At 47.2% G+C, this 27,834-nt stretch overlaps 1 protein-coding gene across 1 annotated transcript in view; it reads right to left on the bottom strand.

Moving 5' to 3' along the window:
- AARS1 (alanyl-tRNA synthetase 1) overlaps positions 1-27,834 on the bottom strand; it is a 751,871-nt gene that overhangs the window by 3,020 nt on the left and 721,017 nt on the right. The window contains exon 20 of the mRNA XM_069655037.1: positions 5,308-5,421. Coding sequence (XP_069511138.1) covers positions 5,308-5,421 — 114 coding nt within the window. The remainder of the gene's footprint in view (positions 1-5,307; positions 5,422-27,834) is intronic.

Genomic DNA, 27,834 nt, shown 5'->3' with positions numbered 1-27,834 from the left:
CACCAAGGGCTCGGTGAGATGAAATTCCAACAGAATCATGGGCATGAAAAAGGGATGCGTCCGCAGCACCACCCATGTCTCGTACAAAGTCAAGTAAGGCCACTTGCAGGACATGGCATGGATCTCACCTACTCTTCTGGCAAAAGTGATGGCCACAAGGAAAGTGGTCTTCCAAGACAGGAACTTAAGCAGAGCTTGCTGCATCGGCTCAAATGGGGGACCCATGAGCCGAGTCAGTACCACGTTGAGTTCCTACGCCGGGGGAGGCGCCTCCACTGGCGGGAACGAACGGAACAGTCCTTTGATGAACTCCATCACTAGACGGTGCGACCAAAGAGAAGACCATCCCGGAGACCTGATGTAGCGGGAGATAGCCGCCAGATGCACCTTGATGGAGGCGTGCGCCAGCCCCAACTTAGCCAACGCCAACAAGTACGGAAGGACTTGGTGGGCTGTGACCCTCAAAGGGTTAATCTTTTGAGACCGGCACCAAGTCGCGAAACGCTTTCATTTGTGTCCGTAACACTTCTTCGTAGGCAGCTCATACCCACCGAACTCTAATGCTGCAGGAGCCAAGCCTTCAGGTTCAGTGATCCTGGGTCGTGGTGCAGGATCGCGCCTCCTTCCCTGGCGAGAAGATCAGCGACCACTGGTAGCTTGACTGGAGGGGACACTGACCGGCTGAAAAGGTCCAGGTACGAGATTTGCCTCTGCCACATGGGCAGGACCAGGATCATCCGGCACCGTCTAAGTTGACTGATGACTGATAATAGCAGTGGCAACGGAGGGAACGTGTACAGGAACAGGACTTCCCAAGAGAAGGAGAATGCGTCCCCCCCATGCTCCCCGGCTGAGGGAACCTCCTGGCGAACCTCTAGCACTTGGTGTTCGTCGACCTCGCAAACAGATTGATCTGGGGACTGCCCCATCTGAGGAAAAGGTTGTCCACTTGATCCTGCCGAACCACCTATTTGTGGCAACAGCGCAGCTACCTGCTGAGAGAGTTGGTGTCAGTGTTTTTGACTCCTGCCAGGTGAAAAGGAATGAGGAAAATACCCTAGGGGATGGCCCAGGGCCACAACTCATGCGCCTCCCATGAGAGCGCCGGGGATCTGGTTCCCCCCCTGCTTCCTGATGTAAAACACCATGGTGGTATTGTCCGTGAAGACCCTCTCCACATTGCCCTTGAGGGACGGCAGAAATGACTTCAGGGCACAAAACACAGCCTGTAGTTCCAGGATGTTGATATGTAGTGCCTTCTACCCTGGCAGCCACAGGCCTCTGGCGTGGAGACGACCGGCGTATGCTCTCCACCCCTCCAGGTACGGGGGACTCCGGAAGTTCGTGTTACGCTCACCTGGCTCCCACAGAGGCGTCGATCGGAACTGGGCAGCTGCGGTCTCCACCAATGTTATGTGTAGGGCCGAGATGATGGACTGTACTGGGCCACCTAGCTTCGTTTGCTTGGCCCGTAGGAATATTCTTCTGAAAATGGAGAAAGGGAATTAACCACCCGTGGAGTTGAGCGTAAATTACCCCACCCCTGCTGTTTTCCCCACTGATCGCCTTTGATGTCCCCTCTTATAGTCTCACCTGATGGTTTGCATTGAGCGCAGGGGCGTGTTGATAACCAGTTGCTTCACTGGCTCGAAGGAATCGGCGAGTTCCAGAACAATATTGACTCTGAGATTCCCAGCAAGACGCCTTAAGTATAAAGTTTGTAAGAGTTCAAATGCCCGACTTTCACTCTTGTCCGATTCCTTGCAGGTTGCAGCTTGACCCTAATGAAGAGTTCCTTGTGGCAACCGATAGTATTCTGGTAAGGATTTGTATTTTCCAACACAGTTCGATAAAATAATGTCAATATGTAACATGCTGCTTTCTCCCTTATTCAGGCACTGAGAGAAAGTATGAAGTCTTGGGGAATAATACCTCTGGCGGTAAAATCAGGTAAGTCTATTGTGGTGAGGAGGGTTCCCCTTGTTAGTCCCTTTGTTTCACCTTGCTGTCCTTTTGTTTCCCCTTAGGGGCCGGGGTTCGGCGAAGATGCAGTGGAAGCTGCGCCGACCCGTGAAGAGGAATAGTACCCCCAGTGGTAAAATCAGGTAAGTCTATGGGGGGTAACTAATATTCCTCTGTGTATTCCCTTGGCTCACCTTGCTGTTCTTGTCTTCTCCTTAGGTGCCGGAGTGCGGCGGGAACATGCAGGAGGATGCAGCGGAATGTGAAGATGCTGCGAAGGCCGGTGAGTTCAGCGCGGCGCTGCAGCAGGCGAGGCGACGCGCATAAAATAACTTCTTTTTTCCAGCTCGAAAGCGCGATGGATCGGGAATTCAGGTAAGGATTAAAGGTATTGCCCTTGTTCTAACCTTCTCTCCTTCTTTCTCCCTTTTTCTAGGATCTCTAAACTCGAGGTGGGCGTGGCAGAAGGCTGGATGCAGACTTGCAGGCACGGTGAGCGTTAGGCTGCTGGGTGCAGAATTACGCAAAGCATGTGCTGCTCTTCGGGCGTGGTTTAAATAGCCTCCAAAGTCGTCCCAGGTAAGTATTCCTACCCAGCCCCGCCTGAGTAAAAAATAGTCCCTAAGTAAAGTAGTCCCTTCCAAGACCCCTTTGGCTTGGAGCTCTTGCAGCATGGTCTGCATCACGTAAGTTTGCAGCATGGTCTGCATCAGGTACGTTTTCATCTATGAGCCTGGCGCCTATGACGTCAGGACTGACTCTCCATATGAGCCTAGCGCCATAGCAGGGGTTGTTGGGCTTGCTTAGGACAACTTGATGCCTGCTTCCGGGGTTGCTGGACGTGGTCTGGGTCCCCGGGGGTAGGCATCATGACAGGCTCGTGCCTCTGGCAATGTTGGAGTGTGCACTTTACCACCTTATCAATCGACAGAACTCGTTGAGCACGATCCTGTCCTTGAAGCTTCAGGACACCTGGATCCAACGGGAGTCCATGAATTCCCGGAGAAGGTGCATCCGCAACCTGAAAAGCCGGATCAAGAAGATACATGACGACATCATGCCGAGCAGTGGCTTGATGATACTCCCTGTGATCTTCAGTGCCAACAGCCGTTGCACCTTGCCCAAAATGGCCGCTATCCTCTCCTCCGACAGAGCCGCCAGGCAGGATACCGTGTTGAGCCAGGACCCCAGGACAGGCGTGTTGTGAAATGGAGTCAGGCAGGATTTTGCATAGTTCACTGAGAACCCCAGATCCGTCAGCAGCTGGATGGTCCTCTCTGTGTGATCGACGGCGGTGTCCCTTGACTTGGCCCGGATGAGCCAGTCGTCGAGGTATGGGTACACATGAATTCCCTGTAGTCAAAAGATGGGCCGCTACCGGATCTAGACACTTCGTAAAGACTCCAGGCACCGACTTCAGTCCGAAGGGGAGAGCCTTGAACTGGTAGCGCTTCCCTTGTATTGTATGATGAAGTGGAAGTACACGTCTTCTAGAACAGGGTCGCTGGACCCAGCACCTATGTCGTCGCCCCCGCCAACGTCAGCTCTGGCAGGCATCTCCCCGACGTAGTCAGCACCCTTCTACGGGATGGTGTGGATGGAAACTATGTTTTTCTTGTCGGGCAAAGAAATATCAGTGCGCTGGAGCTCTTCCAGGCCCTCCGCCCCCTCTCTTTGGGTCCTGATGGGTCGGCATCGGGCTAAGGTCCGGTAGCCTCTTTTCTTTTCTAGCGTCTCCTCGACTGGTTTGGCCGAAGCCTCCCGCCTGGGAGGAAGAACCACTCTGACTGCCACCAGGGTGCCCTGGACCAGGTCAGCCCCTGTTGGCTTTGAAAGAGCGGCAGCAACCATCTCGATAGAAGAGGACAACTTGACCTGGATCACCTGGGTCTGAACTGGCAGGTCGGATACCTTGTCCTGTTTGGCTATCTCTGGGTTCTCATGCAGCTTCCCCGGGGTAGCTGACTTTCTCTTTGACGAAGAGCTGGAACAATGGCTGGACACTGAGGCTGATGGAGACGATGAACGCACCCCGACTGTCACAGGACCCGATTGCGCGGGGACCCCAACGGAAGTGGACTTGCAGTGCTTGACCTTGTCTTGGGCCCCCACGGATGGAGCGCCCTCAAAGGACTTAGAAGCCCACTCTGGCTGGATCCGAAGGAGGCATGCCCCTGTGGACCATACGGGGTGGAGGCCCTGGCTTTGAGCCACGCCACGAGTCGGACATGCCTATCTTTCATCATGCACTTGTAAAAGCCACAGCAGACCTAATATTCCTCCTTGTGCGTCGGGTGAAGACAATAAAAGGCACTGGGAATGCTTGTCGTCCGTGTAAACATTCTGCAAACCGCAGCTGGTGCAGAGCTTGAAGAGGGACACCCCGCCCTTCTCCTCTGACATGATCCAGTGCAGTGTAGGCCCGATAGTCTTCTGGAAACTTCCAAGAAGAAACCACTCAATGATTTCGCCCTTAAGGGGCGATGAAAGATGCCGAAAAAAGGGTCCCCATTAATCGGATGAACAAACGATGGAGCCCACTGGCTCAATTGAACAAATATAGGGGTTTCCAACCAAAATACCGTGGAAAACGCAGAAAGCTCTAAGAGCGAAACACGAGGCCTCCCAACACTTGAACGTACAGTAAAAATCTGGATATGGCTGCAAGAGGAGGGGCTTAGGGAAAAGGCAGTCATTGGCTGGGGGCAGCATGAACCAGAGCTCAGTGATTGGTTTATAGGAGAAAGACAGTTTGTAAACAAAGGTGAAACTGTTCTTTTACAGAGGATCCCCAGCCTGACGAAAGGGAATATTCATGAGCATGTGAATCCATGCCAGACCCCATGCTGGAGAACTAGAGTAATTTGTGGTGTTGCCATGTTATGTATATGGCACATTTACTTTTTGCCTCATTGCTCCTCTGAAGCTGTACAAAGCCCCTGGTTTAATGGAGAGGCCTTTTAAGACACAGCTAGTCAGCACTGAAATGTTTTGAAAGGACCAAGTTGTGGATTTTAATGTCCCTAGTCTCCATAACGCTGCCAGGATAAATCTTCGTTCTGGACTAGCGCCTTGTACAACCGGCCAGTTTTGAGATGGAGGGCTAAGTAGACAGACTACTAAGCTCGTGGTTAACTGGCAGAAATAGGTGGGGTCAAAGACACCATCTATTTTCAGTAGGAAAGTTATAACATCCCAAGTCGAAGAACAGGTGAGTTACATGTCAGTGCACAAGTTTATCATGGGTGAGATAGAAACAGTAGCTGGATTAACAGTGCAAGATGGTAAAGAACTACTAAACAATGGATTGATATGACAGCACATCAGCCGCATGGAAGACTTTACCTGTGGTACTTGGCATAAGCAGGTGATTTTCCCTGCTTCAGTGTCAACACTGAAGAGCATGGCAGCAGTTTGAGGTGAATGAGTCTTCAGTAGCTTCAAGGATTCATTCAGAGCCTATGTGACAAAGTAACAACAACAAAAACAAGTGCTTTATTAGCCAGTCGCCGCTTTTGTGAGATTCCACCAAATGTTGAGAACAAAATCTGACAAAATCTATATGTTGAATCACAAGTTATTTATGCCAATTCTAAATCATAAATCCATATTAATATAGCTGTTAGGAACTTCCCTCTCTGCCTCTAATCAGGGTGTAAGAGTCAACCCACATGTTGAAAGCAGGGTTACTCAAGTCTACCTGACCCTCAAATTGGTAAATTGTGGCATTACAGCAAAAACAGCACTGTCAGGAGGGGAGTTGGGTGGTTAAAGGACAAAGAATATTCTTATACCCTATATGTTTAAGGTGCAAGAGGTCAATCCAAATCTAGGTTGCATGGCTTCTCCGAATATGCCCATCTACCAGGAGTAGATTTAAGAGTAGTAAAGACAATCTAAAGAGGGAAGCAAGGGGGGAAAAAGGGTATGGAGTAACAATACATGAATGTCCACATAACAAATAGAGAGCAAACATTTTCAGTAATAGTCTCTGGTACATGCATATGTTTTAGAGTCGTAAGTAATACATAGTCCATCATCTAGTCGTTTGGCCAGAGTATTGCAACTTCTTTACCAAAATTGAGGCACGGGTGGTGGCATTCATTTTACATTACCCCTAAACTACAAATACTGGCTACCAACAATACTCCTCAAAGTCAACAACCTCAGATTGATAACTGTATGCCCGTGTGTAAAGAACAAATTACTTACCTCTTGGTAATGGTTTTTCTGATGGACGTTCCTGCCAGGGATTCCTCATCTACGATATCTTCCCAGGTCTAGCTGCTCTTCAGAAACCTTTCCACCACCAGGTCGTGCAGCGCGGCTCCCTGTCAGTTCTGACCAACGCCTCTACGCACTGGACATATCGGGGCCAGCATATATAGAGGCGCCTCATCCAGTAACCCCAGATCCACCCTTTCCTCTAGCACATTTGACGCTGAGGGACCGCAGAACTAAGGTGTACTAGCTACCCCAACAGGGGCAGGTAGGTAGGGCGATGAGGAATTCATGGGATCAGAAAAAACATTATTGAGGCAAGTAATTTCTTCTTCTAATGGACTTCTTCCTCCCACGGAATCCTCATCTATGATAGGCTCCCAGAGCAGTACAACAACCTGGAGGATAACAAGGACACCATCTAAACCAAAAACAATAAAGGACAGCCCTGCCAAAACAAGCATCCTGACCAGACATTCAGTCCAAGAGTAATGTTAGCAAACGTGTTCAAGGAAGCCCACGTGGCTGCTTGGCAAATATCCAGTACAGGCACACCACATTGCTGAGGTGGCAGCCAAACTGCTGGTGGAGTGAACGCTTTGCCAGCCAGATCGTAGCATTACGAGATGAAGTGAATGATCCAACAAGACAGGGTCTGCAACTGCATAAACAAAAAGTGGGTCATCAGTCCTCTTTTCCAGAGCGGCGTGGAACCAGAGAGTCCACACCGGACCTAACTAATGGAACCGTTCCTCTGCCTTGGAAGGGTGAGGCAGAGCAAAGAAGACTGTTAGATGGATCTTTAGAGCGAGATGGAAACCAGAAACCACATTTGGAAGGAAGAAGGGTCCAACTCTCAATGTTGCGCTGGAAAACATATTGGAAAGACCCTCCAGGAATTGAAGAACCATGAGGATCGTGTAAAAGGAGCCCAGACCCCTTTCCCTGCACCACCCCAAAAACCTCCACCTGCAGGCATAAATCAATTTGGTGGCGGGTTTTCGAGCAGATGTGTATGTCTAGAACGTCCTGACAAATCTTACTCTCGATAAGTGAACCTTCCAGCCAGGCATGAAGATTCAGGCTGTGGATGTTTGCGTGCAGGGATCTACGTGATTATTTCGTAGCAGAACATTTGAAATTGCCAGCATGCAATAATCACATGCATCAACCCCATCCGCTATCCCCCCCACCCTCCACCCCTAAAACTAAAGGTTCAACGAAAACCATCTGGCTACTTAGACATTCAAAGAGGGCTGCATAGAGGGAATGGCGCAAACACCCCTCCCACCACACCCTCCTTTTATATAAGCCATCAGTAAATACATTTAAGGTAGCCATTGCTGAAGCAAAATCAACATGTTTCAATAATAGGATTGCCCTTGCCAAATCCAGTTCTAGGGCACTTTTGTCAATCCTGAAGGAATTTGAAGGCAAATCAGCACCCATTAAATATTCTGCTTGGTGCAAGATGGTCCATTACAAATTCTCCTCCAAAGTCACAGGTCACAGACAAGCAATCCTTGCCCAAAATGGGACTATCTTAAACACTGGGAACCCTCATCTTCCCCCTTCTGGCCTCCCAGCGCCTGAGACAAGAAAGCACCTGTAAAATGTGAGTTTAACAATGCACTGAAGCCGAAATTCATAAAATGACAGTTGCAATTAAACATACCTCCTGTCTCAGCAACAAATGCCCGTCCAGTGTCTTCAAGGACTGCATAGATGTCCTGGCCCCATGGTAACTAAACTGATTAATCTTTCCTTCACCAAAGATAATGTCCCTCTTCTATTAAAGGAAGCATGGATTGTGCCCCTATTGAAGTACAACCTTGACCATTCAAAAGCTAAACACTACCGCCCAATAACAAATGGACCCTTTCTCTTGAAGATCATGGACCGTGTGGCATACATCCAGCTACAGGAGTTCATTGAAAGCAATGACATCCTCGGCCACAGCAGTCCGGTGTCAGAGCTAGGCATGGCACTTAGACTGCCATGCTTGATCTTAAGTCCAATCTCGCCAGCATTGTGGACAAAGGTCAACCAGCTCTCATGCCGCTGGACCTCTAAGTGGCCTTTGACCTTGTCGACTACTCTTTGTTGGTAACAAGGTTACAGTATCTAGCATGGCAACACAATGGATAGCATCCTTCCTGGGGCTGCGGAATGCAAGTGTTGCTATGGACGACACCAGTTCCTTACCAGCTGCCATCACCTGTGGTGTCCCACAGGGGTCCTGCATTTCTCCCACAGTTTAACATTTCTCTCTTGGATGACCTGGGGGTACAGTACACAAACTATGCCGATGACACTCAGGTCGCCCTCGAGTTGTCAGGCATCTATACACAGGACTCCTTGGCCATTAATAGCAACAGAAATAGTTTGTCAGGATGATTCCACAATGATTGACAAAATCATGTAGCGGCCTTGCCACCTCTTCTTCACAGTCTTTAGCCACAAACACAGTACTTCACCACTATCTTTTACCTGGTCCACGCACCCGCCAAGTCTATCACTACAAGTCCCTTTCCCTGGTGTACTCGCCTGCCAGGACTAAAAGTTTGTAACTCTATTGCAAGTACCTTTGTGGTAATATTTGTTTAAAAAAACTTGGTCAAGTCTTTTGACTTTCACAACTTCAGTAATGAACACTTCTTCTAGAAAGACGTTGGTGCTGTTTATGCCACATGAAATGCAGAATATGCCCTCTCCTCCTGAATGTTAGCCATCAGGAGGGTATCTCTTCTGCCACAACAGTCTTTTTGTTTTCAACAATATCAGTATGAACAACTTCAGTATGCGCTAATTCTTCTGGGAAAACATAAAACACAGTGAGGTTGTTTTTTCCACCCTTCGGATTGATACCTGCAATGCAGATTATGCTCCTCTCCTCCTGAATGCTGGCCATCAGGAGGGCAGCTATTTTGACACTCTTGTTTTCCCACTCCTACATCAATCAAATGCTGATGGCTTTTATTCACACCTGCTCTTCTTTGGCTCAGACAATGCTTGTTTGGGTCTTTATTACCTATTGCTTTTTCTCTGTGACAATAGGGTTTGCAATTGGTCTGCTTCTCAAATGCCCTCTTCAGGTTTTGGCAATAATGGCTTTTGGGATTGTTTTTTAATATTGTCCTCTCTGGGCGTTGGCAATGGTAGTTTGTGTTCCCTTTAACATTACAGTTGACCGCAATGTTCTTATTCTGCCACTTTAACCGTTACACATCTGCTTGATATACAAAGTTATTCTTAGTCTGCCAATGCTGCTTCTTTACATTAGTTCGGTATTCAATATTGTTAACACAGGTTAGCGGGTGATTACGAAGCGTTCCAGGGTCACATACAACTAGTGAACTCAACGGGTACTGCATACATGTCCGCTCGCTTCGCTGCCTTCTGCTTCCTCCACTTCCCGTTACAAGATAAGATACTGCTTTCTGGATCCCGCGGCAGGGCTCCAGACCAAAAGGGACATCACACTCTTTGCCATAAGTGTCCTTGAAATATATCATACGCCCTTCTTGGGAGTGGAAGGAACTTTTTAGCGACCCCGGCACCGTCAGCACCATTGGACAGGGACCAAAGGAGAGTGGGACCGATGTCCGAAAATGGAACAGTGCACCCCTTTTTCACAAGCTTGTTGAGCTGTCCTGCAGACTCCCTGCTGGCTCCACCAAGCCAGGTGGGATCCATCCGTTTGGCTGAAGCCAAAGCCATCGACACTGGGGCCGAAGCTGCCGGCACCTTGGCGAAGACGTCGAGCATCTTCAAATGGAAAGCCAGACGTCGAGCATCTTCAAATGGAAAGCCTCCCATTACTCTGGCTAAGAGGATTTGGTCAGAAAAGATAGCTGCGGGCCGCTTCCTCCTAGGCTTTCTTGAAGTGGTGGCAACTGTTCTACGAGGACGAGTGATTCTGGGAAGAACGGCAGGTTGACATCAACCTTTTGTGGTAGTGCTTTTTGTCCTATCGAATGGGGGACTGGTGCAAGGTGCCATGCCCGTGACATCAAGCAGGTCTGCTTATCCCCTTCCCTTGTGGAAAAAAGTAAACAGCTTTGAGTTCTCGGAGTGCCTTTGAGTGTGTTTTGACTGGCATGACGTGCAGTCCTGCACGTCGTGGCCTACACCAAGGCCGCAAAGGCATACATGGTACAGATCCGACACAGACATTTGGCGCCCGCAATCCGTGCAGCATTTGAACCCAAAAGACTGTCAGATTCGGCATCAAAACAAATTCGAGAGATGAAGCAAGACTTTCGTAAAAATGAATAAATCACCAAGAGTAGTATTCCTAGTAGCGAGCAGTGTGTGCAGAAAAAAGGTCACGGGGCCTCTATATATACTGGCCCCAATGTCACATCTGGCACAGGGTGCGTAGAGGAGCCAGGTGGAAATAACGCAGTGTCGGAAATGTTTCCGAAGAGCAGCTTGCGCTGGGAGATGGATATCATAAATGAAGAATCCGTGGGAGTAAGGAGTCCATTAGGACTAAGGATAGATGGGTATTTATTAATATTCAGTGAAAAAAAAAACTTTAGTTCAAGTGACTTGAAGGTGGCCATTTAATGCTACAAAACCTCTGAAATTCAGCTAGTGTTGGCAGCTACACTACCTTAAATATGAGGCCCCCATTGCACAGCCCCTAATTACACTGATGACATCACAAATGGCAACACTTAAGGAATCATCAATGGTACAGCAGATCACACGTGCAAGTGAGAGATTTCAAACGTGTGTTTCTGCATATAAGGGTGGATTCAAGTGCAAAACTGGATTGGAGTTTGCATTTATAAATACTGTCCACTTACCATGTTCTGCTTTGGCACCAAAATGTGGCGCTAGTCCATAGAAAAGTAACTGAACCCAAGTTCTTAATTATTAAAATAAAGGCAAACTTGTGTGCCCATTTATCTTTATTGATCTTAAATGCCCATATGTTGACACGTGTTTCGACTGTACTTCGGTTTTCTTCAAGACTGTGCTCTTTCCATCTATTCATATACATAGTTTTATATTGATTAACACTGATGTCAGACACATCAATCTTCAAACAAGCTGTCACATCCACACTATTCTTATTGGACTATTATTATACATACATCACAGTCCATATCATTCAAAATAAAAATGATTTACAAATTCAAATAAGGAAAAATGCATTGTTTGAATGAAAAAATGAAAAATAATTAAAAAAATTACGTGTGGGAAACATAGGGTTGGGGTAGGGAGGGTTGTTGAAGAAAGAAACATAGAAGGCACAGGTCAATATAAGTTATTGGAGGTATTGCAAAAGTATTCCATATCATTATCATGTGGTGTGTTTTATATCTATTGGTGCAATGCACATTTATTTCAATTCTTAATAGAGGGCCAAATCGCCCGCAGGCCTCTGAATTTAGCTAGGCGAAAGCGAGGCTGACGGAGCCTGACCTGCTCGATTGATCAACCTCCGTGATCGACCTGCAACCTAACGTTGAATACGTTGTGCAAGGTAGCTGGGTGCAGTGTCGTTCAGGCGTTTAAATGTAAGTGTTAGTATCTTAAAATAAACCCATGGGAAGCCAGTGCAATTTTTTCCGGGCTTCATTGATCGAATGATGCCTTGGCAAGCCAAGCAGAGCTCTGGCTGCGCCGTTTTGGGTAATCAATGCACATCCATTGTCCCTCTTCCCATCATATACATTGCTGTGTCTTTGTGCATGTCAGTGCTAAGTGCTGAGTCAGAGCTACTCATCAATAAACAACAGAATATGCAATGTTCATTGTATTATCATAGAGAAGACCCCATCTTATGGTCAGTGTTGAGATCAAACTGTTGAATGCATTTTTCCTATAAGTTTGGATTCCATATGTCTCAGTCTGAGCATGTTATCTCCCTCCCTCTTGCCAAGAGTAACTTTCTTCAGTGCGATAAATCTCAGTTCTCTTATCGTCCATTTGATGCATGTTCTGCCAATGTGAGGCCAAAGTAAATTGTGGATCTTGGATTTTAATAGTAGTTATGTGTTCACAAATACGTAGGCTTGATTCCCTTATTGTTCTGCTAATACAGATGTTTTGGTATATGACAATTTTTGATCTGCAGTTCATCTTGTCTTTAATTTTGACTTTGATCACTTGTGTGCTGCTAAATTCTTGTGTGTTAGCATATGCATATTTGCACATGGAGCATGTTCCACACTTTAAGAATCCGGTTCTTGTTGGTTGCAGTCAACTTATACCAGGTTTTGTGTCTGTACATGGGCGGAACAAAGGGCTCAGTTTATTCCTCAATGTGGGTGCCCTTGTAAATATAATCTGCAGTGTCTCATCCAGACAGCTTTTAAGAGATTTATCCAAATGTAATAAGTGCCAAAGTTTCCTCAGGATTGTTGTTACATTGCTATCTTTACAAAATGTAGTTATAAATTTAGTTCTGTGTTTTTTTTTTGCATCTCGTATCTTATGGGCAAGAGTTGCATCTCTCGCCAGCCCCAGTACTTTCTCCTCTTTCTCGGAATCTGCTCTTAAGGAGGTTGCATTCTTTCTCAAACACATCTTGATCTTTGCAATTGCATCAGGCCCTTATAAATTCCCCAATGGGTATATTGTTAATTACTGTTTTATGGTGACAGCTCGTGGCATACAGTGTTGAGTTGCCCTCTGTTTCATTCCTATATGTGCTTGTTTTGAGGTTTGTAAATCTATGTAAATGATCAAGTCAAGAAAGTAAATTTTGCTGTAGTGACTATTGCATGCAAATTTAATACCAAATTTGTTAATCTTAAACCTGCCTACAAATGCTTTTAAATCATTACATTTGCCTTTCGATACTATGAAGATATGGTCTATGTATCTTTGTCATGTTATTACATGGTCTTTGAAGCTTTGATTTGCATACACATGTGAGTCCTCAAACTGGCCCATAAATAGATTTGCCAATGCTTGTGCATATGTAGCAGCAGGGCTTCACTGGGCAGTACAACAGTCCAGGAGGATGCAGCAAGCTTTTCTTCACGATTCCTTCATCGCATGTTTCGTCCAGTGGTCAACTCTGCCTTCAGTCCTTTCAGGCAGGTTTCTCCCATTCATGCACAGCCTAGCTGTCACTCACACAGTAGGGTGGCTGTCCTGCAAGGACAGCCAGCTAGTCAAGCAAGACTGGGTGCATTCAGGTTACCAAGGAGACCGAGGACAGGGAGTTTTGGGCACCTCCCTCGCTTCCTGCCCTGCCAGACACACTGGAGCCAGAGGCAGGTTTCAGTACTGTAGCTCGCCAAAGGCAAAACTAACAAAAGGGTCAAACCTGGTTTGGCGGGCAGAGTAAAACCCAAGAAAGACCTCACAAACAAGAAAAAAAGAAGACCGGGGCCATTTTGACAAAATGGGCACCCATGGGTGCACTACTGCAGCTGAGTATTCAGCCTGTGGTTGAAAAGCACAATGGTAGCAAAATTAAACCACTGTCACCAGCCATTTAAAATAGTGACGGTAACATAAAAATATTACCCGAGTAGGAAAAGGGGCTACCAAGTAACCCCCCCAGCACTCCACCATATGATGGGGTGTGCTGGACCTACAAAGAGAAAGGGTAAGTAAAGTTAATTTCACTTTACTATTCTTGGGAACAGTAGTTCACCCAAGAAAAGGTATTTAAACCGTATGAGAAATCCAAAGGACTTCTCTGTGACACCTCACTGAAGGTGCTGTGTGTCGAAAAAGGTAGATGAGTTTGTTAGACTCGAAAAACAAAGAAAACACAGAGTCCAAATCAGATGAAGGAGTAAGAAAAAAGGTCTCACTCGCTCCAGGATAAAAATCAAAAGTCTTAAAGTCCAGCAAAAGAGCTGGGGTCTCTAAGGTTGAAGGGAATTCGCACAGAAATGAGAATTCGCCCTAACAGTGGGCTCTTTCACAATCAAATATTCCCTTCTCCAAGTCTGTAAGCAGACGCTGGCTATACCATTTCGAGATATATTCATTAAATTCAGATACAGCTTCCTGTCTCTGGTTAGTTTTCAGAATCCGATAGCAACCTGGAGTGTGTAAATTATGTAGTTACAACCCTGGTATACTTACACACCAAAGCTACTCTGTATTGAATGAGCATTTAACATGGTGAGATACTCTAGTACTTTTATCACTCTGCAAAGAAAACAACATACATAAGAAGGAAAAGTTTCCGAAAGCATTTTATCTTCATATATCAAACTACTCAATGTCAGCATAACAAATCAAAAGGTAGGCTTGATCATGCCAAATGTTAAAGGTTAGTGCAGGTGGCCTACAAGGATCAACAATGTTAAGTAACACTTTCATGTTGTGAGGACACATGGTTATCAGGAGTAAAGTAGCTAATGTACTGGATGGAAGAAAGTTGTCATTGTTTTAGTCCCAGGGTTTGAAGCCGCCATTCCACTACATGTTTTGGACCAGGACTGCCACAATTCCTCACCATTGCCTATGCTGGGCAGGGCTAGTGGAAGTTGTAATATACAACCTCTGGAGATCCAAAGATTGCAGACTCCTGCTGTACTGGATCTGAAATTGTAGACTGCTACGTGCATGACCGGCTGTAGTTCCCCCAACCATCATTTACAATTGTAAACAAATGTTTTCCGGCCTTAATAAAAGACAATGTATGTTGCATCTGTGCTATATCTTCAAACACAGCCCAAAATGTTTCCCAATGGCTGGTACACATCAGTAAGGTCATTGAGGGGGGCGGTGGGGGGTTGAGGTGGTGTCCTCGCTGATTTTTCATATGAGACCATCACGGATGGCATCTGACATGTCCTAATTGATAGAATTTATAATGTCATAAGTGTGTCATTTTTGATATCAGTGTGCTTGGCCGCTGCGCATTGGGAGACACATAGTTAAGGTGGCATAGGTGCGAAGGGGGAATGCAGTAAGATTGATGCGGGATGAAGCCATTACTGCGGCCTACAAAACTGCACCATCTCACGCTTACCTCCATTTGAATGTGTATCTCACCCTGCATTGTTTCTACGCATTCATTAGGCTATCCCGCACCAGGGTAGACGTACATTTGTTTCTGCTGTTCTTGCAAGATGAAACACAGCGGCATCACATCTCTGAAGAGGGGAGGAAGTGCACGCCACCATGCTTGTTTAGGCAGTGCATAGCCACTGTATTCTCTGTCAGAATAGGGACATGCTTCCTCTCCAGAGACAGAACGAACGCCTTCAGGGCTAACTTGATGGCCGCAGCTCCAGCCTGTTGATGTGCCATCTGGCTTCCACTGCGGACCATAGGCCGCTCACCTGCAGGTCCCCACAGTCAGCGTCCCAACCCTTCAGAGACGCACCCGTGACCACTCGGGCCAAAAGGGAGGCCAAATGGGCTCCCCCGCCATGATATTGCTGCGGTCTGTCCACGAGATTAGGTTGTTGACCACATGTCTGGATACCTTGAGGGAATCCGAGAGAACTCCAAGGTGCTGTGACCACTGACCCCTTAGAAGCCACTGTAGGGATCTCATGCGCAGCCTGGTTTCTGGCAATAGAAAAATACAGGAAGCCATGAGTCCTAAGAGGTGGAGGAAGGAAGTCGCTAGTAGAGTGGTGTGGTGTGGTTCCGGAACAAGTCGACCATGCTGTTGACTCTCTCCTCGGGAGGGAAAGCCTTCCCGACCCGGGTGTCTAGGACTGCTCCGATGAACTGGAGCCTTTGGAATTGTGTCACATGGCACAGGGAGAAGACCAGCATGTGCAGTAGCAGACAGGTGTCCTCCAGGTGAGACAACCTGCCCAGGTGACTTCCCTCGGATCAGCCAGTCGTCCAGGTATGGGAATACATGGACCCGGGATCTCCTGAGGTGAGCAGAGACCACCGCCATGAGCTTGGGGAAGACCTTTGCAGCGGAGGTCAGACCAGAGGGGAACATTTTGAACTGATAGTGCTTGTTCCTGATGATCATCCTCAGGAACTTCCTGTGCTTTCGATGCATTGGAAAATGGAAATAAGCGCCCTGCAGATCTATTGAGAGCAGCCAGTCCTGTAGCTCGAGAGCGTGAAGAATGTCTTTCAACGTCAAAATCCTGAATTAGTCTTTCCTCAGGAACTTGTTCAAGGCCCTGAAGTCCAGAATGGGACGGAGACCTCCTCCCTTCTTGGGTACCAGGATATACCAACCCGATCCTCTGTTTGGGAGGTACCTCTTAACACGGCACCCCTCGACAGGGCTTGCAGTTCCTCCTGGAGCTCCTGTCCCGGTTGAATCAAAGGTTGTGGGAGTCTGTTCAGTGGTTTTCTTAAGGGCAGACAATATCACCACCGAAAGAGATGCAGAGCCGAGGCATCAGAAGTAATTCCCTGCCACTGGAACCAGTGTTCCGTCAACCGTTCGCCAACTGCTAAGTTGAGGGAGAGGAAATCAAAGCGGCTTAGGAGGCTGGGTCGCCCCTGCCGCTGCTTGCTGGTCCTTAGAAGCCCCACTGCCCCTTCCAGAGTGAGAAAAACACTTCTGCCCTTGCCTGGCCGGTGAGAGCTGCGCTTTTCTTGCCGTAAGGCGTATATCGCCTGTAGCCCCTTGCCCTAGAGGCGAAGTTGAAGGCAGGCATGGCTGGCTGCGCAGCCAGGCCCAGTGATCTAGCAGCGATTTTTGATTCCTTACATTTCTCCAAGGATTCATCAGTCTTTTGACCGAACAGGAAATCGCCCTCGAAGGGCATGTCCAGTCATTTGCTCTGGGCAGTAGACAAAAAGCCTGAAGATTTTAAGTAGGCCTGCCTCCTCATCGTTATAGCCGACGCCATAAATTGGCCCATGCAGTCAGTGATGTTCAGGCCCATTAGCAGCGACAGCCTGGCCACCTCCTTCCCATCTTCCAACAGCTGTAGGAAGCCCTTGCGCATTTCTCCCTCAGGGATGTACTGCGCAGCATTCTCCACTGCCGTCCAAAGACCAAATGAATATTTTACAAGGCCACTAGCCACATTTATAGCTTTAAGGGCCATAATGCCCAATGTGAAATTCTTTTTCCGCCGATGTTCTTTCTCGGGGGTATGCCCCTCGGTTTCAGCATCTGAGGACCAGTGCCGAGGCACCAGGAGTGCAACTCATGTGGGTGAGTGATGACCATCTTGGTGTGACAATCGGTACACTGCTTGAAACCCAAAACCCATGCAACGGACATCTCGTGTTGAGGAATTCAATTCTTTTTTCTAACGATTTCTGACGAAAACGTCGATTAAGTCGAAGTTTCGACTGTGTTCCCAAGTAGCATGACAGGCGTACAGCAAAAAGGAACGGAGGTACGGGGCATATTGCTAGAGTTTATATACGACGCTCGATGTCCCGTCCGGAGCAGACGATTGAGTACTGGGCAAGATGTATCGACGATCGAGGGCCGAGTCGAGGTCCACTACGCCCCCTGTCAAAAATGTTTCCAAAGCTGAATGAGCTATCAGACGAGGAATCTGCGGAAGATAAGCAATCCATTGAAATTCCATGTATTGGTAAAATAAGTTTACGGCTAAACATTAGCATTAAGCAGAGCCCTTAACTTGTATGCATGATAGATAACCATGATGGGAGGGAGGGTAGAACGTGGGCTGCTCCTATGTGAACAGGTGGAGGACTGCCTGTCCGACTGCCGACTTCCTTCTGATGTCTTCTGTTAAGCAGTAATGCTTGGCAAATGTATGGAGCGTGCTCCAAGCGACCGCTCTACATGTGTCTGATCGCCACTCCCGCTTGAAAAGCTACTGACACTGCTCTCCCTCTGGTGGAGGGTGCCAGGAAGTGGGTCACCTTTGGATTGGTGGCAGTGGCTGATGCAATTGGCCACCCAGCGTGAAAGGCATTGCTTTGATAAGCACTGCCCTTTAGTGAGACCTGTGAATGCCACGAAAAGTCTGGTAGAGGTATGAAACTGTTTAGTTCATTGTATGTAGAATTTTAGCGACCTGCCGAGATCCAAGGAGTGTAGTGTGCGTTCCGCTGCTGATGAGCGGTTACTGAAAAACTTTGGGACGATACGCTCTGATTGTCATCTCAGAGACAACCCTAGGGATGAATTTGGGATGCGGTCTGAGAATAATGCTATCCTTTATAAAAAATCGTGAAAGGCGGCTCTGTTGAGATGGCTTAAAGCTCACTAATCCACCTAGCTGATGTTATGGTCACTAAAAGTGACCTTCCAAGATAAGAAACGTAAGTCATATCTATGGATGGGTTCATAACTGTGCCGCCATGAGTGCAGACAAGACAGTGTTTAAGCTCCAAGATGGTAACGGATTGGGAGTTGGAGGAAAAGTGTGCAGTAAGCCTTTGAGAAAAACCTTGACTGCTGGGTCAGTGATTAGTGAGGCTTGATGCAGGGCTGTGGCATAGGCTCAGATGGCAGGGAGATGCACTTTAATGGATGATCCGCTCATAGCCAGATTGAACAAGTAAGGCAACACTTGGGTCTACAGATACGGTTAGTGGCGCCATTTGTAACGTCGCACACCATGTGGTGAAGCGGGTCCACTGTGGCGAAAGTCAAACTGGTGCACTGCGCCCTGGATGCTCTGATAACGTCCCAGCATTCTGCGAACAGTGCAAGGTTTGCCAACTTTCGCTGCTCAGGAACCAGGTTTTGAGTGTCAGGCTCTCCGGGTTGTGATGAAGAACTTTGCCCCTTTGTTGGGTTAATATGTGCTGATACGACCTGAGGTGAATGGGTATCTTTTGAAGCAGGCGTAGGAGGGTCGTATACCAAAACTTGGCTGCCCACACTGGTGCTATGATAATCATTTGGCATGGTTGGTCCTTCATCCACTGCAGAATTCATGCTAGCAATGGTGCTGGAGTGCATCCGTAGAGGAACCGCACGGTCAAGGTCAGGGAAAACGTGTCCTCCAGGGACTGTTTCTGGGTACCTGGAGACAAAGAGGGGGCATTTTACGTTGCTGCTGGTTGCAAATAGATCAATATCCGGTTGACCCCATCTATGGAAAATCCAATTTACTTCCTTGTCTAATCCCTGCTTAGCTCGTCTGCTAGGACATTGTCTTTCGCCCGGCAGGTGCTCTGCTCTTATTTGAACCTTATCTGAACCTTGTGTTTGAGGATCTACCTCCACCGCTTCTGTGCCTCCATCGAGAGGATTGCTGACCTCGTGCCTCCATGTTGGTTGGTGTTAGGGAGAATTCTCAGAAATGTGCTAATTCCTGTCTATCTTAGAGACCCCCATCTCTTTTGCTGAACTTTGGGAATTTGTACTTTTAATCCATTATGTTTTCTGTGTTTCTTTTAGTTTTAGGAGTCTGACAAACTCCATAGGCATCTTTTTACATTGCGACACACAGCACCTTCAGTGCAGTGGCTCAGAGAACTATCAGATTCCCCAAAGTTTAAATACCTTCTCTTGGATAAAATACTGTTTCCAAGAACAGTAAAGTGAAATTGACTTTACTTACATTTGTAACTTTCTAGACCCAGCACACACTACCTTACAATAGGGTGCTGGAGGGGTTACTTCGTATCCCCTTTGTCTAGCTTCTCATGTAACATTTTCATGTTACCCTTTCTACGATTAATGGCTGGTGGCAGTGGTTTATTTTTTACTACCATGGTGTGTCTTTACCGCGGGCTGCATTCGCAGCTGCAGTAAAGCACCCTTGGTTGCTATTTTTGTCAAAATGGCACTGGTGGTCTTTTTTCGCCAATTTTCTGTGGAAAGGTCCTTCTTGAGATTTACTCTGCGCGCCAAACCAGGTTTGGTCTCTGTTTGTTTTGTCTTTGGTAGGATTCACAAGTGAAGCCCATCTCTGGCTCCAGAGTGTCTGGCAGGGGCAGGAGGTGAGGAAGGTGCCCGAAACTCCCTGTGCTTAATCCCCTTGGTGGAATGCACCCAAAGGTGATTTGCCAGCTGCTGTCCGGCAAGGACAGCCACCCTGCTGTTTGACTGGCAGCTAGGCTGGAATGAATGGCTGTCATGATGCCTACCCCCAGAGCACCAGGCCAGGCCCAGCACCCCCGGAAGCAGGCATCATGCCCTCGGGTAAAAGCCCAGCGGCCCCTTATAGGGGCTCTTTGGACTCAGTCCTGGCGCCTTTGGCGCCAGGCTCATGTTGGACATCAGTCCTGGCGCCATAGGCGCCAGGCTCATAAAGGGAGGTGTTTTGTGCACTTACCTGATGCAGACCATGCTGCACGCTTCAGGCCTCCCTGAGACCTGAAAGGGACTATTTTTTCACTCGGGCGTGGCCAGGGAAGGATACATACCTAGTTGGGGAAGGATACATACCTGGGACTTCTTTGGAGGCTATTTAAGCCACGCCCAGACAGCAGCTCATGCTTCGCGTTGTTCTGCTTCCTGCAGCTTAACGCTCACCGTGTCTGCTCCTGCTCCTGGTCTCCAGCCACGCCCGCCTCGAACCTGGAAGACCTGCAAGGAAGGAAGAGAAGAGAAAGCTGAAAACCAAGGACTATTTCAAACTTCTTACCTGCATCCGGAATCTTCTCGCCAGCATCCCTGAAGAAAGACTTCCATTTAAAAGCATTGCGTTGCTCGCTGCAGCGCCACGCTTCACTCACCTGTCCTCGAGACATCTCCCGGCTCCATCGCGGCTGTCAGCATCGGACGCCACATCTCTGCACCTAGGGGAGAGAGGAAGAAACAAAAGGTGAGCAGAAGGAACACAGAAGGAAAGCCTGATTAACAGCCATAATACTTACCGGCTTTTCTTCCACATTTCGGGTCGGCGCCGCCCCGTTGGCAGGTACCGTACCCCGGCCCCTATGGGGAAAGGACAAGAGACATTTCTGGGGAATGATAAGGACATTTAGAGGGATCGCCCTGATCACTACTCACCTCGGCAGTTTAACCCCTCGACGCATCGCCTTCATTCTGCACCTGAAATAAAGGACAGATCACAGGTTAGAAAGACAACATAAAGGGGGCCTCACTTGAACTTTCATACTTACGGCGCATCGCTCAGGAAAGTCAAGTGGATTTTGCAAGCGCCATTCTGAAAACCAGTGAAGTAACTGGACGAACACGCGCCCCTGCACCAGAAGCAGGATGGAGAGTTCATCCTTCCAAACCATAAGGTGAGCTTAAACCGGGGTTTGGAGGAAGTTAGAGAGGCGGGAAGGGGGGAGCTAGCACACTATTCTGCAGACTGTTAATCCCCTTTCTCATCTGCAGAAGGATATTCCTACGGGCCAGGCAAGCACGATTTGGAGGTCCTGTCCAATCGGTGTTCCGGGTCCTGCGCATCACGCTAGAAGAGGCCACAGCAATCCAGACTAGACCAGCGCCTCCATGGGAACCAGTTGAGCGTTACAATGGCAGAAACCTGCATAAAAGGCGAGGCTTTTTGGCTTGGAAAGCACTGGACGAAGGAATTCGAAGAAGAACTTGCAAGAGGCGCCTGCTGCAACTCCTGGACCGTTGGATTGCCCGGTGAAGCCGGGCACCTATGGGTGCTTACTGTGGCTGCGAACGCAGCCCGCAGTAAAAACTCAACACGGTAGTCAAAAGTAACCACTGCCACAAGCCATTTATTATGTAAAGGGTAACATAAAAATGTTACATGAGAAGCTAGACAAAGGGGCTACTAAGTATCCCTTCCAGCACTCTATGGTAGCGCGTGCTGGGTCTGGAGAGTTACAATGTAAGTAAGGTCAATTTCAAAAAGGGTCTCGCTCTCTCCAGGTAAAAATGAAAAAGTGCCAGAGTCCAGCAAAAGGGCTTGGTGTCTCTAAAGTAGAGAGGAGGAATTAGCACATTTCTGCGAATTCTCCCTAACAGGAGCACATTTTGAGGGGAAACCATTTGGAATTTGATGCATCTGAGGAATTTGTTTTGGGCCCTTAGGTCTAATAATGGGCGCCACTGATTTTTTCTTTTTGATGAGAAAGACCTGAGAACAGAACACTTGCTTTTTGGCCCTGTGGCACAGGTTCTATGGCCGCTTTCCGTAGCAGTTTGTGTACTTCTACTTATAGATGTTTCAGCAGGTGGACCCTTTGATTTTTAGGGTAGCCCACAAATTCGATAGGGTGTCCGATTCGTACAAATTGTAACATCGACTTGTCGGATGTTATTTTTTGTCAATAATGTATGCAAGTGTTGGCTTATCCATCCTCCCACAGGGGTGTAATGTGGGGGGCGTGCAGGTGGGTAGTCAATTTCGTTTAGATTGATGTTAGGGAGAATTCTCATAAATGTGCTAATTCCCTTCACCTTAGAGACCCCCCAGCAACTTTGCTGTATTTTGAGGACTTGATTTTTTTTACCTGGAGCGAGCGTGAGCCTTTTTCCCCCACTCTCTCATGTATTTTGATGTGCATTTTACTCGTGTGTTCTTTGATGATGGGGGTTTTAGTTAACTCCATAGGCATCATCTTTTCATGTGTGTCACACAGCACCCTCAGTGCAGTGACACAGAAGATTTTTAGGCTGTCAAAAGGTTTAAATACCTTCTCTGGGATAAACTACTGTTTCCCAGAGAATGTATGGTTAAATTGACTTTACTAGTCTTTTTAAATTCCTAATTTTTTAAAACTGGAGCTCAACAAAGTTCTAGGAGGATTCGTTCACACAAAGACGTTGCACTGCAAATGGGTCGGAAGTCCCCTGGTATTCGCGGTTTGCAGTCCTGGAAGGTCAGTCACAGCACCGCGTGAGATGGCTCAATCTGCAGCTTGTCTTGGGGCTGGTTGGTCCCACCAGCCAAAGGGAAGGAGTCCTCTTCGAAGAGCTCCACTGACTATAAGAAAACAGGATCAGGACAGCAGTGGTAGCCTCAGTCTGTTAATGGAAGGGTCTGCCAGCGTCTCCGGTCGTTTCAGCTTCAGATCTTCTGTTCTAGTGCTCGATATGCCTTCTTCCTCAGGAACCTCACCTTTTATTGGGATTTCCAATTCACTCCTCTGCAAACTCTCCCCACAGTTGACAGAACGGGGTGGGTAGCTGTCCAATCAGGACAGCCAGAGCACCTCTCCACCCCCCAATGAGAACTGGTTCCATTCAGGCACATCAGCAGACCAAGTCCAGGGGAGTGTCAACTCCTCCCCTGCTTCCTGTCCTCAGATGCATTGGAGCCTACACAGGAACACAAAAAGTCACATTCAGACCTCCCCCTCCCAGAATGGTAGAAGGGCTAACAAAGGACAACCACACAAGATGTGGCGAAAAAAGGAAGGAGCCACCATGTTAGAACATAGGTAATCCTTTTGTGCATAACTTAGGCTGTGAATACAGCCTGCGGTAGCAAATAACACAAAGGTTGGTAGAACACGTCTACTGCCACCAGCCATAACTTTAGGGTTGACACTGTGACCAAAAAACTCACAGGAGCAGAGAGAATGGGGATAATAGGTATCCCCTTAGCACTCCATATAGGGCGGGGTGTGCTAATCTATGAGAAGTTAAAGTTTTGGGAAGGATACAAAGTATCCCTCTTTGATAAGAACCATAGTTCTTAGGGAAAATTAAAGAATGTAAAGGGAGAACCCAAAGGGTTCCCAGCAACACTGCACTTAGGGTGCTGTGTGCTGCAAACATGTAACACAGGTGCCTTTAAGAGAAATTGAGTAAAGCAAGACTCCATAAAATAAGGTAAAACATAAAGAACAAAGTTCCCATGGTTAGAGCAAAGATTGGGGGAGGTGGGGTGTCGAAGGGAGGCACAGAGGCTCCACTCATTCAGGAGAAGAAAAAGGTCCAGAAGTCCAGTAATAAGTGCTGGGGGGTCTCACTAGGAGAGGGGATTAAGCATAAAACTGAAATCTCCCTAACATGGACGGACGGCCATCTGAGGACAGCTTAGGTGCCGACAGCTGTTAGGACAGTTTTTCTGAAGTCCAACTAAGGGCTTAGTAAAACCATTCAACTGAGGCAGTACAAGACTCTACTCTTAGTATAAGGCTGTACCACCTGAGTTCAGGGTAGTGTAGACAAGCAGCCAGGCTTATTGTAGGGGGAGAAAAGGCTGTACAATCAGTACAAATTAAATTGTAATACAAATGGTCCAAAAAAACACTGAAACATTTATTATACAAATAAATGGCGTATACAAGCAGGCCCAGATAAATCTTGGGGGACCATCACATTATATATAACCACAATTATAAAAACACAACACTATGCTTGAAGTTACAGACCAAAGCATACAACCTTATTTGGAATACCTAACAGGAGGTCTAGGGGAGTCAAAACCAATAGTTACTTTTAGATTACTTTCAGTAATACCAGGGTAGTAGACCCTATCAGTTGTACTGCCACGTTCAGCAAGAAATCACAGTCATAACAACTGGACAATATACTTTTCTGATCCAATGAAACACAGATACTAGGAACAGTATAAACCTATAACTCCGATTCAGGATAATAGTTATTCTAGGGGAGTTGGAACCTGGGGTGTAATATTCAATTGCAGTTGCTTTCAGTTCACAGACTAAGGGAAGCAATAACTAACTTATTTTAGGATAACACAGTTATACTCAAGGTAAGTAAAAACTATACACTTTTTACAGGAGCTATAAGCAACTTAAAGGCAGGTATAAACCCAAGACTCTTTCTGTCTGTCTACAACAGACCAGGGAAAGCAAAGCACATTGTTACACTTTATGAATGACTCAAGGTTATTCTAGGAAGTTACAACCTAAGGCAGACTTATTTTGGACAGGCTAACAGCAAGTCAGGGGAAGCAAGACCCAGTTGGGAAACAATCAGACATTTATCCTAACAGGAATAGTGAAGTGAAACCAACAACATTACTTTTGGGAATAGGCACAGCCAAATCACAGGCGAGTAATATACCCTTATATCTACTTTCTGTTAGAATGGCGTAACAGTTTCTAAGGAAAGAAAGATGTTACATCTACTTTTCAGAATAGCACAACATTTCTATGGTAAGTAAAACAACATTATATATACTTTTCAGAATGGCAGAACATTTCTAAGTTAAGTAATAGGATCAGCGTGATCTTTCCATCGCGGACAAGTCTGCAATGTAAAAGTTTGCATGAGAAATGTGCGAACCACACAAGGTTTGCACATTTCCCATGCAAACATGCATTCAAAACCCCTACATACCCACACCCCCAACCACACCTCAACATAAACAAACCCTACTTACCTTTTTTTACACGCAGAGTCCCTGCAGCGCCAGCTCCCTTTCAATTCCGTGATCGGGAACTGGCGCCGCAGGGCCCTTTTCTTGCTTTTTTTTTTTCGGGAGCTGCAGGGGTGTCCCTCGCAACCCCTGCTCACTAAACCACACAGTATAGTGAGCGGGGTGTTGCGGGAGACACCCCAGCAGTCTTTATTTATACTTACCTACAATGCTACCACCAAAGGTTCGAACTATTGGTATTCAAACCTTTGGTGGTAGCATTTTTCAGACTTTTTGTACAGTCTGACTTTTGTTTCAGCCCGATCGTACAATTCCAAGTAATAACTTGTGCAACTGTTCACTCTTAGAGTTAGTTACTTGCAAAAGAAGTTGGTAGGTAAGTAACTTGTAAAACACTTATTCTCTTTTCTAGGCAAAAGGCCCAATCCTTTAAAAGTCTTTCCGTTATTCTTGGAGCATGAGTGTTCAGTGGCAGAAGGTGGGTCAGTAGCGTCTAGTGTCGGACAGGCAGTGTCAGGATAGGTTCTTAAGTAGCAAAAGTCGGAGTTCCTAAGGAAGACTGTTCGAACAGGTGAGTATTTTACTTTAAGAGTTAGTTGAGGGTCCAGGGGCTTCACAGAAGACACCCTAGGAGGATTCCAGCAGTGGGCCTGGGTGCACTGGACGAAAGTGCTCCCAATCACAGAAAACACCCCAGAACTACACAAGAATCACAAGAGACTTAAGCTAAGTAAATACCCAACCCAGCACAGAAGATGATTTTGCAGCAGGACTACTTCAGGATCTGCAGCCAAAAACCAGGTCGGTGGATTCCTTGTCGAGGTGACTGAAAACAGGACCATGGAAGGGATTGTGCAGCAGAGATCAATGGGGAAGGCTCTAGGCAAGGTTTTCCTCACAGTTTGATGCGGCTCTGTTGATTTGGTGCCTTTTTCAGGAGCACAGAAGACAGAATATCGCAGGTCGGATTCTCATTGTTACAAAGGTCCAGCACTCTGGTGAGGGGACTTTTCAGACTTGATTCGTGTCTCTGGAGATCCAGTAGGATGCCCACAAAGTTTCAGCGAGATTTGGAAGACCGTGTACCGCACAAAGGCTCGAAGTCCCAGGGGATTGGGGTATTGCAGGCCACAAGGTCGCAGCACGGCATGGGATGGCTCAAAATGCAGGTCCTCTCGAGTCTAGTGGGTTTTACCAGGCTCTGGGTTGGGGTTTTGTGTTTTTTCGGAGTCCCCAGGTCTATTGGAAGGAAGGGCTATAGCAGGCTCTGGTTACACAGCAGGCTCTCCGGTCGCTGGAAATCGACTTCGCCGCTTTTCATTCATCATCCTCTTCGGTTTTCTTTCCAGTGGTCGACTTGTCTTCAGCTTCCAGGTTCAGAGTATTTAACAGGAACTACAGCACAACTTCTGCATTCTCTCCCTGCATTTTACAACAAGGGGCGGTCTGGTTGTCCAATCAGGACAGACTGCCCCCCCCCACTGGGATATGTCCACATTCAGGCAAGGAGGAAGACAAAGGGCTGTGGAGTTTTGGACTCCTCTGCTGCTTCCTGCCTTCACAGACAGACTGGAGCCTGGGCGGGTGTGTCCAGGGGACTCCCGCCAAAAAAAGAAAATCACACAAAGGAATTTCCCGCCCTGGATGTCAGGGGAAGGAAGACAGAAGGACAAGGAACACTAAAATGACAAGAAAAACAAGACATGGGCCATTTTGGTAAAATGAACACCTTTGGGTGCCTTTACTGGAGTAGTGAACACAGCACATGGTAAAGGTGCAAAGAATTAGTAAAAGGTATTGCTGCCACCAGCCATTAAAGGTAAGCTTGTCCCGTAACAGAATAGTTACAGTTTTAGTGTGAAAGGGGATACATTGCATCTCCCCAGCACTCCAAACAAGGCAGGGTGTGCTGGTTTCACCAAATAAAATGTAAAAGGAATCCAAAGATCCTTTCTACCCTTGGGAACTGTAGTTTTCTTAAGGTTAGCCAGAGAAAGTAAAAAGGGGAACCCCAAGGGCAACCCAGAAACAACAGGCACTTATCGCCAAACAAGTTGTCAAAGTGATAACTTTTAAGAGACACTATGGAAAGTCTAAAAAATGACACACATAAAAAGAGTTCTGTGAGTGTGAAAAAAGGTTTCCACTCACAGAGGTATAAGGAAAAAGAATCCACCAGTAAAGCAAAAGGTTCTGGGGTAGACACAGGTAAGGAAGATTTATCATTAATATGAAAATCTTACCTACCACTGGCACACTCTGTCCTGGGCGTACAGTCGCTCGTGGACCGAGTACCACTTATGGGTGGCGAACCAGTCGACCGTGAGCCCGTTGATGACCGCATCGCAGAAGAACTTTTAGGGGCAGGTTCTTTACCTTTAGAAGGCATTTTATTCTCCATGGCGATGGCTCTTTAGGCTTTTAGTGTCTATGGAAGACATCAGCTTTTAAGAGGTGGGGAGCCTCCCCTTTCTACTGAAGAAGCTCTTCTTTTGTAAACTTTATTCTCAGTACTTCTATGAGAAGCGACAGGGGCTGTCATTGCAGATTCCTCACTGACATTTGG

Source organism: Ambystoma mexicanum, chromosome 1p (assembly GCF_040938575.1).
Source record: "Ambystoma mexicanum isolate Mex_15411 chromosome 1p, UKY_AmexF1_1, whole genome shotgun sequence".
Classification (NCBI taxonomy): domain Eukaryota; kingdom Metazoa; phylum Chordata; class Amphibia; order Caudata; family Ambystomatidae; genus Ambystoma; species Ambystoma mexicanum.
Note: the sequence above shows the minus strand (reverse complement) of the source record. Positions and strands in the feature narration are given on the sequence as shown.